This window comes from Eptesicus fuscus, chromosome 17 (assembly GCF_027574615.1).
Source record: "Eptesicus fuscus isolate TK198812 chromosome 17, DD_ASM_mEF_20220401, whole genome shotgun sequence".
In the NCBI taxonomy this organism is placed as follows: Eukaryota; Metazoa; Chordata; class Mammalia; order Chiroptera; family Vespertilionidae; genus Eptesicus; species Eptesicus fuscus.
The window spans coordinates 24227376-24244674 of NC_072489.1; the positions used below are offsets into that span (position 1 = coordinate 24227376).

General features: G+C 38.1%; 2 protein-coding genes across 3 annotated transcripts in view; both read left to right on the top strand.

Annotated features, from left to right (window-relative positions):
• Positions 1-17299, top strand: part of JMJD1C (jumonji domain containing 1C) — a 247142-nt gene that overhangs the window by 109742 nt on the left and 120101 nt on the right. The window lies entirely within an intron of this gene.
• Positions 7665-9456, top strand: LOC129152067 (S-phase kinase-associated protein 1-like). Its single transcript, XM_054729264.1, has 2 exons — positions 7665-7955; positions 9361-9456. Exons 1-2 carry the CDS (start codon positions 7707-7709, stop codon positions 9454-9456), a joined length of 345 nt encoding a protein of 114 aa, XP_054585239.1. The 5' UTR covers positions 7665-7706.

The window sequence follows — 17299 nt, forward strand, 5'->3', positions numbered from 1 at the left end:
TGCAGCATGGCTGGGGCCGCCCTGCACACCTGCCTCTGGAGTCCTCCAGTCCCCTTAGCCCCTCAGCCCCCCAGGCGCCCAGGGCCGGCCCGAGGCGCAGGAAAGCCTCAGATGGCAGCTGCCCAGCCGCCCAGGTCCGCCTGAGGCTCAGGTAACCAGGGCCGCCCGAGGCTTGCACTGCTGGCAGTGGCAGCAGTAGAGGTGTGATGGGGGCGTCGCTTTCCCCTGATTGCCACGTTGCCTCCCGTGGCTGAGAGCTCCCAGACTGTGAGAGGGGGCAGGCCGGGCTGAGGGGACCCCCCCCCCTCAAGAAATTAAAGATTGAAGCAAGGTGACATTCTAGAACTCAGAATACCAGTTTAACAGCAGATTATCTGGTGTAGTTCCACAATATTACTGTTGGTATTTTTATTTCAATTCTATCAGTTTAGTTACATCTTTACTCTGTTGCTAGTCCTATTCAAATTTATGCTATTTTCTGTATTGTGTTCTTTGATGCCTTTCAAAAATTTTATACATAACAGGCTTGCATACCTTTTGTTAATTTTTATTCTAGCTACTTTATAATGCTTTTTACAAAGTTTTATTTTCTGTTAACTAGGTAGATTTATGTGAAACCAAGGAACCATGATAACACCTTGATGAATAATGAGTGCTGACAGCCTTTATGGTATTTATCCATTGTATTTTAAACATCATTCAGTTGAATTTTTAATTCTTTTTTCTTTGTTTGTGCATTGGATTTTATTAAAGTATCCCAGGAAATAGCTCTAGGAAGAATTGAGTTGTGGAAGCCAATGATAAGTGAACAAATCTATGGTTAGCATTGAAATCGGGGTAGGTAATTTTGAAAATAACATTGCTTTACTTTGTTTTATAGCATATTACACAGTATTTAGTTATTGGCTTTTACCTTCTTATATTTGATATCCATTTATCCAGAGATACATGAATAGTTGAAAGGAAAGGTATTAAACCTTGTAATATATGCACCCCTGTGTTATTAGCAACATTATTTACAACTAGAGGCCCGGAGCACAAAATTCGTGCATGGGTAGGGTTCCTAGGCCTGGCCGAAGGTCAGGGCCAATCAGGTTCCCCACCTCCCCGCCTCCTCCTTCCCTCATTCCCTCAGCTCCCCGCTGCCACTGGTTGCCCACCATGTTCCGTGTCGCCCACTGGTGGTCAGTGCATGTCATAGTGAGCAATGGAACTCTCATTATCCCGGTCAAACTCCCAAGGGGTCACTTTGCATGTTAGCCTTTTATATATATAGATAGCCAAGTTATGGAAGCAGCCCAGGTGTCTTATCAGTACATGAGTAAAAAACTATGGTACGTTTATGCAATGGAATGCTACATGGCTGTAAAAGAAAAGGAATTCTTACCCTTTGCAACATTATGGATGGATTTGGGGAGCATTATGCTAAGTGAAATAAACCAGTCAGAGAAAGACAAGTATCACATGATCTCACTTAAATGTAGAATCTAATGAACAAAATAGATCCAGAGACATTGAAGCATGCAACAGACTGATGTATTTCAGAGAGATGAGGGAGGTGGGATGTGAAGAGATGAACCAAGGAACTTATATGCATACTAGAGGCCCGGTACACGAAATTTGTGCACAGGTAGGGTCCTAGGCCTGGCTAGCGATCAGGGCTGATTGGGGCCGGGCCAATCGGGGTCGGGCCGATCGGGGCTTAAAGGTCCTGGCGGGGTTGGGAGAGGAGGCAAAGGTCACTGGGCTGGGAGCAGAAGGAATGGACGCCAGACGCTGACACCGCCCTCAGCACCCTGCCACTGCACAGTTCCCCGTCTCCTCCCCCTCCTCCTTCCCTCACTGCTGCACCGCTACTGGGCCTGCTGGCCGGGGTGAGGGACGGGGCCTGCCAGCTTGGGGAGGGATGGGAGAAGGGACCACGGGAGGTTTGCCAGCTGTGGGAAAGGGGCCACTGGCCCCAAGGAGGGAGCCGGCCCTTGGCCCCCCTGGGAAAGGGGTCACATCCGCCACTACCCACCCCCGGTTCCCCATCCCAACCCAGGGCCTGAAGGACCCAGCAGGGTCAGGAGAAGAGGCAATGGGCCGGGCACGGAAGGAACAGATGCCAATGCCCCCGTTGGTGCCCCTCCACTGCGCGGTTCACACCTTCCCCCCTCCTTCCCTCGCTGCTATGCTGCTACCATGGCGGGCAGGTGGCGTGCCGATTGGGGTCTGCTGGCCGGGGGGAGGGACAGGGCGCAGGAGGTTGGCCGCCAGTCACATGGCCCTCCTGGGAAAGGGGCTGCGTCTGCTGCCACCCACCTGCGGGAGTTTGGCTTTGGGAACACACTGACCACCAGGGGGCAGCTCCTCCTTTGAGTGTCTGCCCCCTGGTGGTCAGTGCACCTCATAATGACCAGTCATTCTACTCATTTCGGTCTTTTCGCTCATTTCGGTCCTTCCAGTCATTCAGTCGAAACGGTCGCTTAGGCTTTTATATAAATAGATATGCAAAACCCATGGACAGATAGTAGTGAGGTGAAGGCCTGGGGAGATGGTGGGAATGGGGTGGAGGGGGGGGGGGCATCTGTAATACTTTAAACTACATATTTTAAAAACAGAAAGGATGTTAAGATGGTTTTATTTTTATTTTTTTAATTTTTTAAAATATCTTTATTTATTGATTTCAGTGAGGAAGGGTGAAGGAGAGAGAGATAGAAACATCAATGATGAGAGAGAATCATTGATCGGCTGCCTCCTGCACACCCCCTACTGGGGATTGAGCCCGAAACCCGGCATGTGCCCTTGGCTGGAATGGAACTGGGGACTCTTCAGTCCATAGACTGACGCTCTATCCACTGAGCCAAATCGGTTAGGGCTAAGATGGTTTTAAAAAAGAATTTTTTAAGCAGGTATAATGGTTCCATTTACATATCACAGTGAAAATGCAAGCTTTTAAGAGCATTTGCATTTGGAATCAAGTCTCTTTTAACTGAATGTTAAATGGTATATTTAGCTTTACTATTGTATTGGAGTACGAAGACATTTCTTGGCATTGTATTGTTCCCACCCTTAGATCATTATTTTTGGATACTGTCTCCAAGCTGGTTGTCTTACAGATTTTATTAACAAGATTGAAGTACCTATAATAACAGTCTGATAGCAACATTCAGAGGCACTTTGTCAGACTGCTGTGTCTGACCTTATTTCTTGTGAGGTAGTGTCTCCATTTTTCTGGGTCAGTTCTTTTGTGATGAACTGGAACTCTAGCTAGGGAACAAGATTTAAAAACAAAAGTCACAATTAAATTAAAAAAACTCTTGAAATGTACTTTTTGTATATATAATTATAGATTATATTAAGCTGTGTTTATTATCATAACTCAAAGAACATAAAATTGATATAACTTGATTTATTAAAGTGAAAGCCAAATTAGGTGTGTTTTCCTAAATCTAAAAAGAGTAAAGGTTTCTTTTTTAAAACTAGTTTGAACACAAATTTATTTTCAGAAGGTATAGCAAGACCATGTTGTGTTTCTCCTTTATTGATCAAAAGTTTTGGTGCCAATAAATTCGATTTAATACATTACCGTGCCCAGCCTGTTTTGTCTTCCGGACGGAAAGTATAGTGTCAGTCACGGGTAACTGACTGGGCGCTTAACGTGTTAATGGTACTGAAAGAGTGGTACATGCGAAACAGTAATGGAATATGACTATTACCTCTTTTTTTGTCAGCTTGTAATGTATTCTATGACAATAGTCTTATATCAGTACAGTCTCTGAACGTTATTTAAGGATGCCATGAATCATTTAACTTCATTTGCTTTTTGTCAGTAAACAAGATACTCTCTGATTTTAATACATTTGATTCATTTAGTTGTCTTGAGAAACAACTTTGTGATTTTATTTTGGTGCTTGGCTTCAGAAAACTGTCTTATCCTTATAAATTAATTTTGCTGAACAAGTTATGTTACTTAAATATCCAAAATTTAACTAAGAAATGTACTTTACTTGCAAAGATTGAAAATAATCTCTTAAGGCAAAGTATAAGTGATCAAATGAAGAGACTGTCAAAAGGCATTTCTTTATTTTTATAGCAGGATAATAGTGTAGTTAATGCTTGTTGGTTTCTGCCTCATAATTGTCAGTGAATGGCAACTCAATGGGCAAGTTTTCCGGGGCAGGCAGGGAACTCACCACAGGATGGTAGCATTTTTACTCCATGAAATTCATCCTTTGGGATAAATTTCTAGCGGCAGTATTTTGCCTTTCTCTTATGCAAGAAAGTATAGATAGATACTGTCTTATTTTTTAAAGCTGTATTAATGTGGTTCGTTACTTTAAAAAATTTATATGCCCATTATGGCTAACAGTTTTTCATCTATAGATAGAAAATGCAGAGAATCCTAAATCTTGTCCTCGCTGGTTTGGCTCAGTGGATAGAGCTGCGGACTGAAGGGTTCCAGGTTTGATTCTGGCCAAGGGCACATGCCTGGGTTGTGGGCTCGATCCCCAATAGGGGGCGTGCAGGAGGCAGCTGATCAATGATTCTCACTCATCATTGATGTTTCTATCTCTCTCCCTTGCCCTTCCTCTCTGAAATCAATAAAGAAATATATTTTTTAAAAGAATCCTAAATCTTTTTTTTATACATTTTTTTAAAGTTTTATTTTTAAAAATATGTATTTTATTGATTTTTTTACAGAGAGGAAGGGAGAGGGATAGAGGGTTAGAAACATGGATGAGAGAGAAACATCGATCAGCTGCCTCCTGCACATCCCTCACTGGGGATGTGCCCGCAACCAAGGTACATGCCCTTGACTGGAATCGAACCCGGGACCCTTCAGTCCACAGGCCAATGCTCTATCCACCGAGCCAAACCAATTAGGGCAAATCCCAAATCTTGTGAAATGTAATTAAAATTAAAAGACATTTTGTCTTTTAAAAATTTTTTAATGTATCCAAAATCTGTGCCTGAAATTTATTAAATTAAAACAATCCTCTTTTTAGCAGAGTTAAAGTATATCTTAAACTGGATTAGACATTGTGATGATTCTATTTATTAGACATTATTAGATTATGTTATATGCTAGGCACGTGTTATGTACTTGGAATAGAAAGATGCATATATATATATATCAATTCCTTCTAAAAGAGAAAACATTTAGTTTTAGATAAAAATTATTCCTATATTTATTTATATATGTATGTTTATTTCAATTTTATAAACAAAAATTATATCTAATACAAAACAACTGACACATTGACTCTTCATCAATAACACTTTAGAGGTAAAACCAACACTTCACACATACTGACAAATATATTATTTGAATATCTATTTGCAATAAATTTAGGACAGTATCTTTTTTCCTCTAAGTATTTTGTCTTATTATATATATATATATACATATACATACACACACACACACACACACACATATTTATATATATATTATTGATTTCAGAGAGGAAGGAGGAGGGAGATAGATAGAAACATCAATGTTGAGAATCATTGTTTGGCCACTTCTCTCTTGCCCCCCACCGGGAATCGAGCCCACAACCTGGGCATGTATACTGACTGGGTATCGAACCATGACCTCCTGGTTCAACCACTGACCCACACCTGCTGGGCTGGTCTTATTTTTATTATGAAAATTTTCAAATAGACACAAAAGTAAGAGCTAACAACATAATGCTAACTCTCCAATCCACTCAAATCTATTTCCTTATTGGTATTTCCTTAGATATCTAAGATAGCATTTTTATTACTTTTTAAAAATATCAGAACACCTTACAACTTTGTTTAAAGAACGTTGACAGCAAAATGAAAATGTGAAACTTGGAGTCTTTCCCTCAATCTTCCCTTAACTTACTTTGTGATTTACCTTTTGTATCCTGTTTTCTTCCTTATTTTAACTTGGAGGTAAATATCTAACACAAAAATCATTCTCCTAAAGCACTAAAAGGCTTTAGGTACTTGGAAAATTATATATATACATACACACACACACACACACACACACACACTAATAAAACAGTAATATGCAAATTGACCGCACCTTTGCTACGCCCAAGCCACGCCCACCAGCCAAAGCCACGCCCACCAGCCAATCAGGGCAAGCATGCAAATTACCCAACAAAGATGGCGGTTAATTTGCATATGCTGAGGGAGGGAGGAGTGAAGACTGAAGACAACTTAGAAGGAAGAGGGAGGAAAAGTGGAAAGCAAGGTGGCTGCCAGAGGGAAAGCCCGGGTAAGGTGGGGCGGGGCGGGGTGGGCGGCAGTGGCCTGCGAGTGCAGGCACAGCGGCCGCAACGGCGGCGGCGGCAGCAGCATATGCGGCCGCAGCGGCCGCTTGCAGGATTTTTCCTGCAAATGGGCTACTAGAATATATATAATAGCAATGAAGTAATTTTCCGTTTGTTAGAAATTGAGTTATAACAGATTAAACTATAGTTGTATAGGCTTATTTTAATTTATGAAGCATAGTAGTGGAATGAAGGTGAAACATTTTTGTAGAGTTGTGTCTTGGCTCTAGATATTATTGTATTCTTATAAAATTTGTCCTTTTCCAAGTTGGAGGCTCTTTGGTATTTTTATAGAATGTGCTCAGTCTTCAGTTCTCTAGTCTTTTCTTCCTAACTTCCACCAGTCTAATCTGGGCTTTCAATATTTCATCTCAGGTTTTATAGAAATAACTTCATAATAGTACTAGTTTCTAACGAATAAATTGCTCTCATGCTTAATTGTTTTTAAACATAACTTTCACTGTGTCATTACACTTTTCAGAAGCCTTCAGATTTCTACCCTACCCTGTAATTTATAGATCTCTTTTCCTAATTTTCACCTATTAATGTTGCTCATTTTTTTCTTATGGATCTTTCACTAAAAATATGTTGCTTTAGTTGCATCAGAATATATCATGCTCATACTTGTATCTTTGCCTTCCTATATATTGCTATTGCCTTTTTTTTAATTAAACAAAAATTTTAATATGTATTTTATTGTTTTGAGAGAGAAAGGAAGAGAGAGAGAGAGAAAGGAACATCTATCAGTTCCCTCCCTTACACACCCTGACTGATGACCAAACCCACAATCTGGGTATGTTCCCTGACCTGGAATTGAAACCTTGACCTTTAGGTTTATGAGACAACACTCCAACCAACTGAGCCACACCCACCCACCAGGGCTGCTGCTGTCTTTTAAAATATTTTTTCTTAATTCAGTAAATAATTGTGCTGTGAGAAATTTAGCAGTTATGTACTATCTGTACAGTATATGTATGAGAAATTGTAAGAGTATGTTGATCTACATAGAATATGTACTTTAAGACATATTGGAGTGATATGAGAACATCTGTAATATATGGCTCCTAAATATTAGGAAATGCTATAGTTCTCTGAGATTTAAATTAATAAAGGTTATTATAAGAATTATGCTTAGAATAAATGAAATATTTTTGGAATAAATGAAATATTTTTGTATGAATAAACTGATTAGTTATAGTATAAATTAACTGATGCAATTAAAATGTAATTGGAGGTAAGTGGCCTTGTTCTCCACCTTTTTCTTTCTGTTGATACTGCCCTGCTCTTGACAACCTCTGGCCTGCTCTCGCCTTGAAACTGAGCACCAGGCCTTCAATTAAGTTGTAGCGTTCTGATGGAGAGATACTTGAATTTGATATTTAAATTGCCAAACAATCTGTGACTATCAACACCATGTTAGAAGATTTGGGAATGGATGATGAAGGTGATGATGAACCAGTTCCTCTACCAAATGTTAATGCAGCAATATTTAAAAAGGTCATTCAGTGGTGCACCCACCACAAGGATGATCCTCCTCCTCCTGAAGACGATGAGAACAAAGAAAAGCAAACAGATGATATCCCGGTTTGGGACCAAGAATTCCTCAAAGTTGACCAAGGAACACTTTTTCAACTTATTCTGGCTGCCAACTATTTACTAGATGTACCGGTTAATAATGCGGATTTTTTAATCAAAGAAAACACAATAATTTCAAGAGAAACATCAAAGTGCTTTATTCAAAGTAATGTCCAGGGTAATGGGGGAATAAGGACACATATGTAATAGCCCAATCAATAAAGAAATTTAAAAAAAAAACACTAAAAAAAAAGAGTAATGTCCATCACTAGCTGCACATTTTCCCATCTTTCAGGTAATTTGTGGATACCATCCCAATAGAATTTTACTTGTTCTGAGGCAAACCATTCAGAGACCCAATTTTCTACTTCTCCGTATGTTTTGAAGTGCTGCTCAGAAAGTACATGTGCCATCAATCAGAACAAGTGGTAATCTGAAGGAGCAAGGTCTGGTGAATACAGAGGGTGGGTTAATACTTCCCAGGCAAGATCTTTTAACGTGTCTTTAACTGGTTTTGAAGTCTGTGATGGTGCGTCATCATTAAGCAAAATTACTTTCTCGTGTCTTCTGGAACATTCTGGTCGTTTCAAGATTAAAGCATGGTTCAAATTGATTATTTGTTGTCGGTAGCGATCAGTATTAATGGATTCACCTGGTTTTAGAAGCTCATAATACACCATACCTTCCTGATCCCACCAAACGCAGAGCATTGTCTTCTTTCCAAAGCGATTTGGCCTTGCAGTCGATGTTGGTGGTTGTTGACCTGGATCAACCCGTGATTTTGTGCGTTTGGGATTCTCAAAATAAATCCACTTTTCATTGCCAGTCACAATTCAATGCAAAAAAGACTTTCATTTGTGCCGTTGAAGCAACATTTTACTGATGACTTTTTGGTTTTCCATTTGTCTTTTGTTCAGTTGATGTGGCATCCATTTTCCTTCCTTTAAAATCTTTCCCATTGCTTGTAAGCTATCAGAAATTGTTTGCTGAGCAACGTTTAATCTTTCTGCAAGTTGTTTTTCAGTTTAACATGCATCTTCATCAAATAATGTTCGTAATTGTTGGTCTTCAAACTTTTTCGGTTGACCTGGACGTTCTTTGTCTTTCACATCGAAATCATCACTTTTAAAGCATTTAAACCAGCGTTCACAAGTATCTTGAGGTGGAGCATGTTCACCATAAGCTTCCCGAAGTATTCAGCAGCACTTTCCTTCAAAATAAAGTAATGAATTATAATTCCCGCAAATGCTCTTTTTTTGTTACGAAATTCGACATTTTTAAGTGTAAAAATATCTATGATGTTAACACCTTCAGCAAATTTGACATATGAAGTTTTAAAGCTTGTCAATACAACAAAATAGCATACATGTCAAATCGCATATATATCAACATATGTGTAACTCCATCTATTGAAAAAAATGCACATTATCAACCAGTGCACCTAGTAGTCATCAAAGGTTTGCTTGATGTTACATGCAAGACTGTTTTCAAGACTGAAATCCCTGAAGAGATTCGTAAGACCTTCAATATCAAAAACGACTACCGAAGTAGAGGAAGCTCAGGTATTCAAAGAGAACCACTGGTGTGAAGAGAAGTGAAAAGTTGTGCCTGATACTGTAACACTGTAAGGATTGTTCCAAATACTAGTTGCACTGCTCTGTTTATAATCTATATACATAAAAGGTTAATATGCTAAGTGTTCAACCAGTCCCTATGATGTGCACTGACCACCAGGGGGCAGGCGCTCAACGCAGGAACTACTGTGACGCGCTCTGGCTACTTACAGAGAAACAGCACTGCAGACCTTGCGCCCACAAAGCAACACTCGGCTTCCCCCAAGTGGGACACAGGCCTTGCCACCACCCTGGAGCAACACCCCACTAAATCACAGCCAATGCTGCCAAGACCCCATGGCACATTCAAGAAGACTGGGTACTTTGAGAGGCTTTCTCTTTGTTTCGTACAGATGATTTTGCTGACAGTCTTGAAATGCGAACACAGGGATAGAGGCATTAATGTACAGCTTATAATTCATAGGAATTGACATTATTTGGTTACCTGCAGATAATTTTATTTCTATATTTTTAATGAAAAGAAGATTGTAAATTATCAATATTTGATACAAAAATTATGGATGGCAATAACGGCAGATACTTATTTATAGGGCCTTTGAAACAGAGTTGAATTCTGTTATGACATAACCGTTTTAAAATGAAAACTTGCCAATATATAATAGGAAATCCATATGGATATAATAATTCAAATATATTCTTTATTTCTAAACATTGTCCATATTGCATAGCTTCTAGAATGGTTCTTGACATTATATAGACTGTCTATAATAATGTTTATTAAATATGTAAATTATTTATTAAATACTAGAGGCCCAGTGCATGAAATTTGTGCACAGGTGTGGTCCCTAACCTGGCCGGTGATCAAAGCCCGAGCATCTGGCATGGAAGGGCAGGTCCCAGTTGACCTTTGGGCCCTGCGGAGTGCCTGGGAACCGGGCAGCAGCTCCACCCCCTGCTGCTGCTGCTGGTCGATCAGGTCCCATTTGCACCTGCCTTGGCCTGGTGCTGCCTGCTCACCTGCTTCACCATCCCACCGCGGTCCCACTCTCATTGGGGCCCATCAGGGCTGGCAGTGCCTTCACTGCTGCCAGCGCCATGTTGCCAACACTGCCATCATCTGTGCCGCCCCCTGGTGGTCAGTGCATGTCATAGTGAGTGGTTGGACTCCCAGTTGAACTCCTGGTCAAGAGACAATTTGCATATTAGGCTTTTATTATATAGGATGTAAACGTTGATAATGTTTATGTAAATTATTGATAACCTAGAGTCCCGGTGCACGAATTCGTGCACAGATGGGATCTGGCTGGGGGCAAGCCAGGGGGAGGGGCCATGGACTGTTGGCCGGCCAGCCCCACCCCCGGTCAAACTCCCAGTCAAAGGCACAATTTGCATATTACCCTTTTATTATGTAGGGTATTTGAAAATAACATGTTTCTGGTTAAAATATGTTTCCTCCAAAAGATATTTTAAAGCCCTGACCCTTGGTCCCTGTAATGTGACCTAATAAGGAAAAAGTTTTTGTTGATGTAATTGTGTTAGGATGGTCCCTAATCCAATAAGACTAGTCTACACTAATAAAAGAGTAACATGCAAATTGACCGCATCTTCGTGATGCCCACCTGCCAGTCAGGAGTGGGTATGCAAATTATCCCAACAAAGATGGCTGGTTAGTTTGCATGCGCAGGTGCTGAGCAGCTGGGACGGTGCAGGACGCTTGCATCGTCACCATGGCGACGACACAGGCGTTCTGCACTGCCCCAGCCGCTCCAGGCCTCTGGGCAGTGTGGAAAGGCGGAAAGGCGGCTCCGGCCTGAACGAAGGTGGTGCCGGCAGCCAGGGGAAGAAAGGCCCATTCTTGCATGAATCTTCGTGCATCGGGCCTCTAGTGTTCTTATGAAAAGAAAGAAAGTGGACATAGATACACAGAGATGACAGAGGCAGAGATTGGAGTAATGCAGCTGTAAGTCAAGGAATGCAAAGATTGCTAGCAAACCATCAGAAGCTAGAAAGAGGCAATGAAGAACTCCTTTATAGGTTTCAGAGGTAGTGTAACCTTGTAGATGCCTTGATTTACACTTTTTGCATTTAGAACCATGACACAATTTCGATTATTTTAAGAGACCCTTAGTATTTTCTTATAGCAGCCCCAGGAAATGTATTAAAAAAGTTTAAATATTTTGTGTTTTTATAATTTATATTTTACATTCTAACTTAATGCCTCATTTTTAACTTGTCCTTGTCCCTTGTTTTCTCACCTTTTTCTATTTTTTAAATTTTCTTTGCCTTTTTCTCTCTACAATTTCAAGCTCTTCTCTAGCTGAGGCTGTAGCTGGAGTCCTATTATCCAGGTTTTACCTATTGGGACTATAAACTAAATCCTTTATTCTTCACACTGTCGACTCTGTAATACATGGGCATTATCAAACACTGATTTATTCACAAAAAATATTGCAGAGCCTGACTTCATGGTCCCTAATGGTCCTTGAAAGAAAGTCTCCTATAATTTTAGAGCAGTATAATGGACTTTAAAAAGTCATCTTGTTTAACCTTTTCATTTTGTACATAGGAGTAAACTATTATCTCTTCCTTTTAGAATGTTCTCAATCTCTGAAATGGTATGGTTGAGACTTCATGTTAATCTAATCTTTCCACTTGGCTTTTAAAAATCAAATTGTAAATGGAAAAACAGGTGTCTATGAAAATTATGCACTTAAAATTAAAAGCTGGAATTTTTCATGGTATGTGAAAATGTATTTTGTTCACAGATAGTATATAGTTTTTTCAAAATTAACTGTTTTAAAGGATAACTTTGTGCCATATTTATACCTGAAATATTAGCTCTAACCAACCAGACTATTATTATTCCTATTAAATTTGGGAAATACTTAAACACAGTGATAGTTAAATTTTTATATCAGATTTTGTAGGTGAAAAGGTTAGATAAACATTTAGGCATGAGTTATATAGTGCTGTTGGCCTTGATTTCAATTTTAATGACTCAATTATATATTAAATAGCGTGTCTTTAAGCAGAAGCACATAAAAGAAGATTATATATATTGATAGGTTGATGAAAATATTGTGACCCAATGATCACAGGAATCTATTCCTGTATTTCCACTCAGAGGGGAGGACTCAGTATTTGATTATTCAGCATTTATGGTGACTTTATAGAACATACTGGTAACTATTGCAAAAAACAGCAATCAATTCTATCAATTGTTCTTGACTATAACATTAAAAAAATTGTCCTCTGACACTTTGGAACTAAATTGTAGGTTTTTTGCATGTAAAGAAGCTTGCTTGTGAAAATTAACTCAACATTTAAATTCGCATTTTATCAAAGATACCTCTTTCCTGATCAATAGACTGACTGGCGAGCCTATATGGAATCTGGGCAAGAAGATGGAACTCATGAGCCTAAAGCACTTAATTTCTTATTCACAATTGCAGTTTATAATACTTAAGGCTTTTATAATACTCAGAATTCTTCTAAATATTACATCAACTTTAGAAGATTTCTTACTACCTCAGGAAGAATCCCTAACTGCTTATTCTCCTTTTTAACTTGATGACTTCAAGATGGCTTTAGTACTACCCTTACATAGTAGCCTCATTTAAAATTGCATGCTGGCTATCAATACATTTTCAATAGTGCCTTTTAAAAATTTCCTAAGAGGTTTTGTAAGGTGTTTTTCTAAGGACCATCAATTTTAGAACTTCTTTACAGATATTAGTTTTTGTTATGCAAGCCCCTTGTTAGGTACTATGGAAAATACAGGTAAACAGGAAAAGATCTTTGTCTTCTTAAAGCTCAGTGTTTTGTAGAGACATATTCATGCATAAATAAAGCTATTATATGTGTTACAGTAAAAGTCGAACAATCATCAATGGGTCTATGAGATAGGAAAAGATTAATTTTGATGGGTGATATCTGAAAAGTCATTGAAAAGCTATATTTGAACTAGGCCTTTGAAAGGATTGATTGAATTTTAATAAATGGATATGGGGAACTATCTTGAGCTAAATCAGAGAGAATAAATGAGAAAAAACAAAGGGATGTCTGATGTGCATAATTAGAGGAATGAGATAGTAGAAAATTAGTTAGAAAGGGGAGTTAATCTGCAATGGGAAGAAGATTTGGACACCTTTCTATATGTAATACTAAAGTGATTTGAGCAAGGGGAATAGTCAAATTTGTTTTAGGGTCAGTTTGGAAGAGTCAGATTAAATGCCAGAAAGTCAATTAAGAAATAGAAAAGAACTGAAATAGTACAGTGAGAAAGGTCAGGAAAAAAAAGGCATGTAGATGTGGCAGTTTTCTCTCTATATATAATATTTTAAAGCCATGAGACTCTTGGTCATTAAAGTGATAGACTTAATCTTGAGCCACATCCATGTTTAAGGGTTGAAAAGTGGGGCCAGCTGGGAAGATTGAAATTATATCAAAGAGATAGGAGACAATGTATTAAAATCTAGTATTTTCAGAGTAAAGGGAGCAGTAAGTTTCTAAAAACAGTAATGTGAAATGCTTCTGAATTTTAGTAGGATTGAAGACTTATAAAGGACTAGAATTTAGCAGTAAGTAGGCCATTACTGTGAGAGAATAAATTCAGGAGAATGCAGAAATAATAAGGTAGATTATGTCAGACTTAAAATAATTTAGGCCCTATCTTAATGACGGTGCATTGATTATGGAAAGTATTTTTCACTAAGGAGGAAACCAAATGTCATCTATGTTGTAGCACGTGAGAGCGTGGTAGCATGCCCATAGTGGTAACTAAAAGAAACAGAACAGGTCTTCTCTTCAGAATATGGCTAGGAAAGTAGTGATTGTTGTTTATTCACCCCTGTGGAGCAAAAGATGTTTGGTTCTACAAATGCTTATTACCCAGATATTTGTTGGTTGATTTGATGGCTAGATGAATGAATATGATAGGGTGGCCAGGTTTCATTTTAGTTAAATGTTTGTTGGCAAGGAGACTGTTTTAACAAAAGGTCAGGGAAGTTATTTATTCTATGGGATTGGTTCTAAAATAACAATAGTAGAAGTGATTGTTCCTGTTTAGGAGGATTGTAGTGTGTGATCATGCTAGAGGAAATACTTGGCTAGAATGGCAATGGATTATGGCTCTGAGAAAGAGATTAAGAATGGTAGGTGGCCTTATATCCTCATGTTAATAATGAGGTACTATGAAGTGGATTTGGCATTAGAATGTTTGTAAAACATTAGTATGATGTGATTACTTTGTCCTGTCTTAATTACTCCCACAGACCTTAAATAGATCCTAGTAGTAATTTAGTCTGTGGGAATGAACGCTAGGATGACGTTTAAACAATTCTTTGAATAGGAGTGGGGAACTTTTTTTCTGCCACGGGCCATTTGGATATTTATATAACCATTCACAGGCCATACAAAATTATCAACTTAAAAGTTAGCCTGTTTGGTCAAACATTTAATTAACTCACTCCAATTGCCTTGGCAGGGCAGACCAAAGATTTTGTGGGCCTTATAAAGTGGCCCGCAGGCTGGACATTCCCCGCCCCTGCTTTAAATCAAACTTGTGGAAGTGAAGTTAAAATATTGAATGGAAATATAAATATTTTATGTCTACATATATTTGCCCCTTCTATTCAACCTCCTATCCACCCCCCCCTCAACAAAAAAAAGAAAACTGTTAAAAGATTAAATCTTAAAGGGTCTTTATTATAGGAAAAGGGTAGTAAAAATACTGCAAAACTTATAATTATGATCAGATATTTTTACTAAAGAACTAATATTTGGAAATAATCTCACAGACGATAGTATTCTTTACTTTGTCAATATCGTTTTGTGTACTAAGTGACATAAACTTCTATAGCTAGCCCTCATTTATTCACTTTTGGATTCTTATTGCAAAATGAATTCCAGCTCTGACTATCAATATTTTTCTACAAATAAGCATCTTGAGAATTGTATGCATTAGAGATGGACAAGTCTTACTAGGTCATTTTGTTTGTATATTGCCAGTATAGAGCCTTTTCCTATAGAAAAACCTCAGGAGCTTTTTCTCAACCAGTTTTCAATGTTTTCAGAAATTTACATAAGTTTTTGGATTTTCCCAGTAGTATAATTCCTGCCTGTAGACCTTTTTTAAGGGTATTTTCCCACTGTTGGCCTAAACTTGCTTTTACTGCTTATTAGACCATTCATGTAATTTACATATTTTCAAAGTATTGTCTTGTTTATTATCTCTTTATTTGAAAACTGCATTGTATATGTTTGATTTTTGTGCACCTGTCGTGAATCTTTTAGCTATTTTTCTGTGACTTTCATATTCCTTTTTATTATAAATTTTTTTATTCTGTAAGTAGCAGTCATCTTAGAGTTTTTGCTGTGTAATCATGTTTTTGAATAATGAATGATATTTCTAAAATGTGATATGATTTTATATCCATGTAATATTTTATTATAGTAAGTGCTATTTAAAAATTATTTTTAAAGATTCAGTCAGTAGCCCACAAACTTTAATATCAGCTGCAGTAATATTAACTGTAGAATTGGGAATTCGTAGTCTTTTAAGGAATTATCAATATATAAACTTAAACTACAAATGTGTAAATACCATCCATCAAATAGCACTATCACTATTCATGAAAAGCAGGTCACTGCTCATTATCTTAATTTATAAGCCAGATCATTGCTGCCCTTGTTAAAAAAAGGAAGAAATATTCCCAAAGGTTTTTACTATTCAGTTATTTTTTGCTGTTTTAATTAACATTTTTTGCTATGAATTTACATTCATGTTTTGTTTAATTTAAATTATAAATATTATCATGTGCTTAGCAAAATGAATAACTAGACGTAAATTGCTAGTTCTATAAGAGAGAACATTTTTAGTTTTCACTATTGAAATTCTTACATGAATAAACCAAATGAAAACTTTTTTACGTGACTACTAAAAGAGTGATCTGAGGAGAAGTACAATGATTTAAACTTCAAAATAATTGAGAATTTTTTATGGCTAAGCTGAAATTTACTAGTGTTGTGTAAGAAGTTACTCTGATAAAATGGTCCCTTCCATATACACTAACTGGCACAGTCTCCCAGGGGCTGTGCAACAAAAAGATCCATAGGAAGCTTATTAAAATACTGGAATTACAGAGTTACTAAATCATTTTAAAAATATATAGCAACAGCCCTGGCCGGTTTGGCTCAGTGGATAGAGCGTCGGCCTGCGGACTGAAGGGTCCCAGGTTCGATCCCGGTCAAGGGCATGTACCCCAGTAGGGCGTGTGCAGGAGGTGGCTGATTGATGTTTCTAACTCTCTATGCCTCTCCCTTCCTCTCTGTAAAAAAAAAAAAAAATATATATATATATATATATATATATATATATATATATATATATATATATAGGGGGGTTAAGAAAATGAGAAGACAGGCCACAGACTGGGAGAAAATATTTACAGAAGACATCTGAATAAAAACTGTTGTTCAAAATATACAAAGAACTCTTAAAACTCAACAATAGCAAAACAACAACTGATTAAAGAACGGGCAAAAAACCTTGAACAGACATCTCACTAAAAATGATTTACAGATGGAAAAATGTGCATAATGAAAAGATGTTCAACATCAGATGTCATTAGAGAATTGCAAATTTAAACAAGGAGATGCCACTATACACCTACTAGAATTGCAACCAAGCCAGAATCCCTTTGGGAACTAGCACCCCGCCCCGCCTCCTCCCCCTCTCCCCCCTTCCCAGTTTCTTACTTATAAAAAAACAAGACCGGAATTTCTTTTCCTTATTCACCTAAGTCCATTTTCTCAGACATAAATCAAGGTCTCGGGCACTAGTTCCCCTTCTGGAAT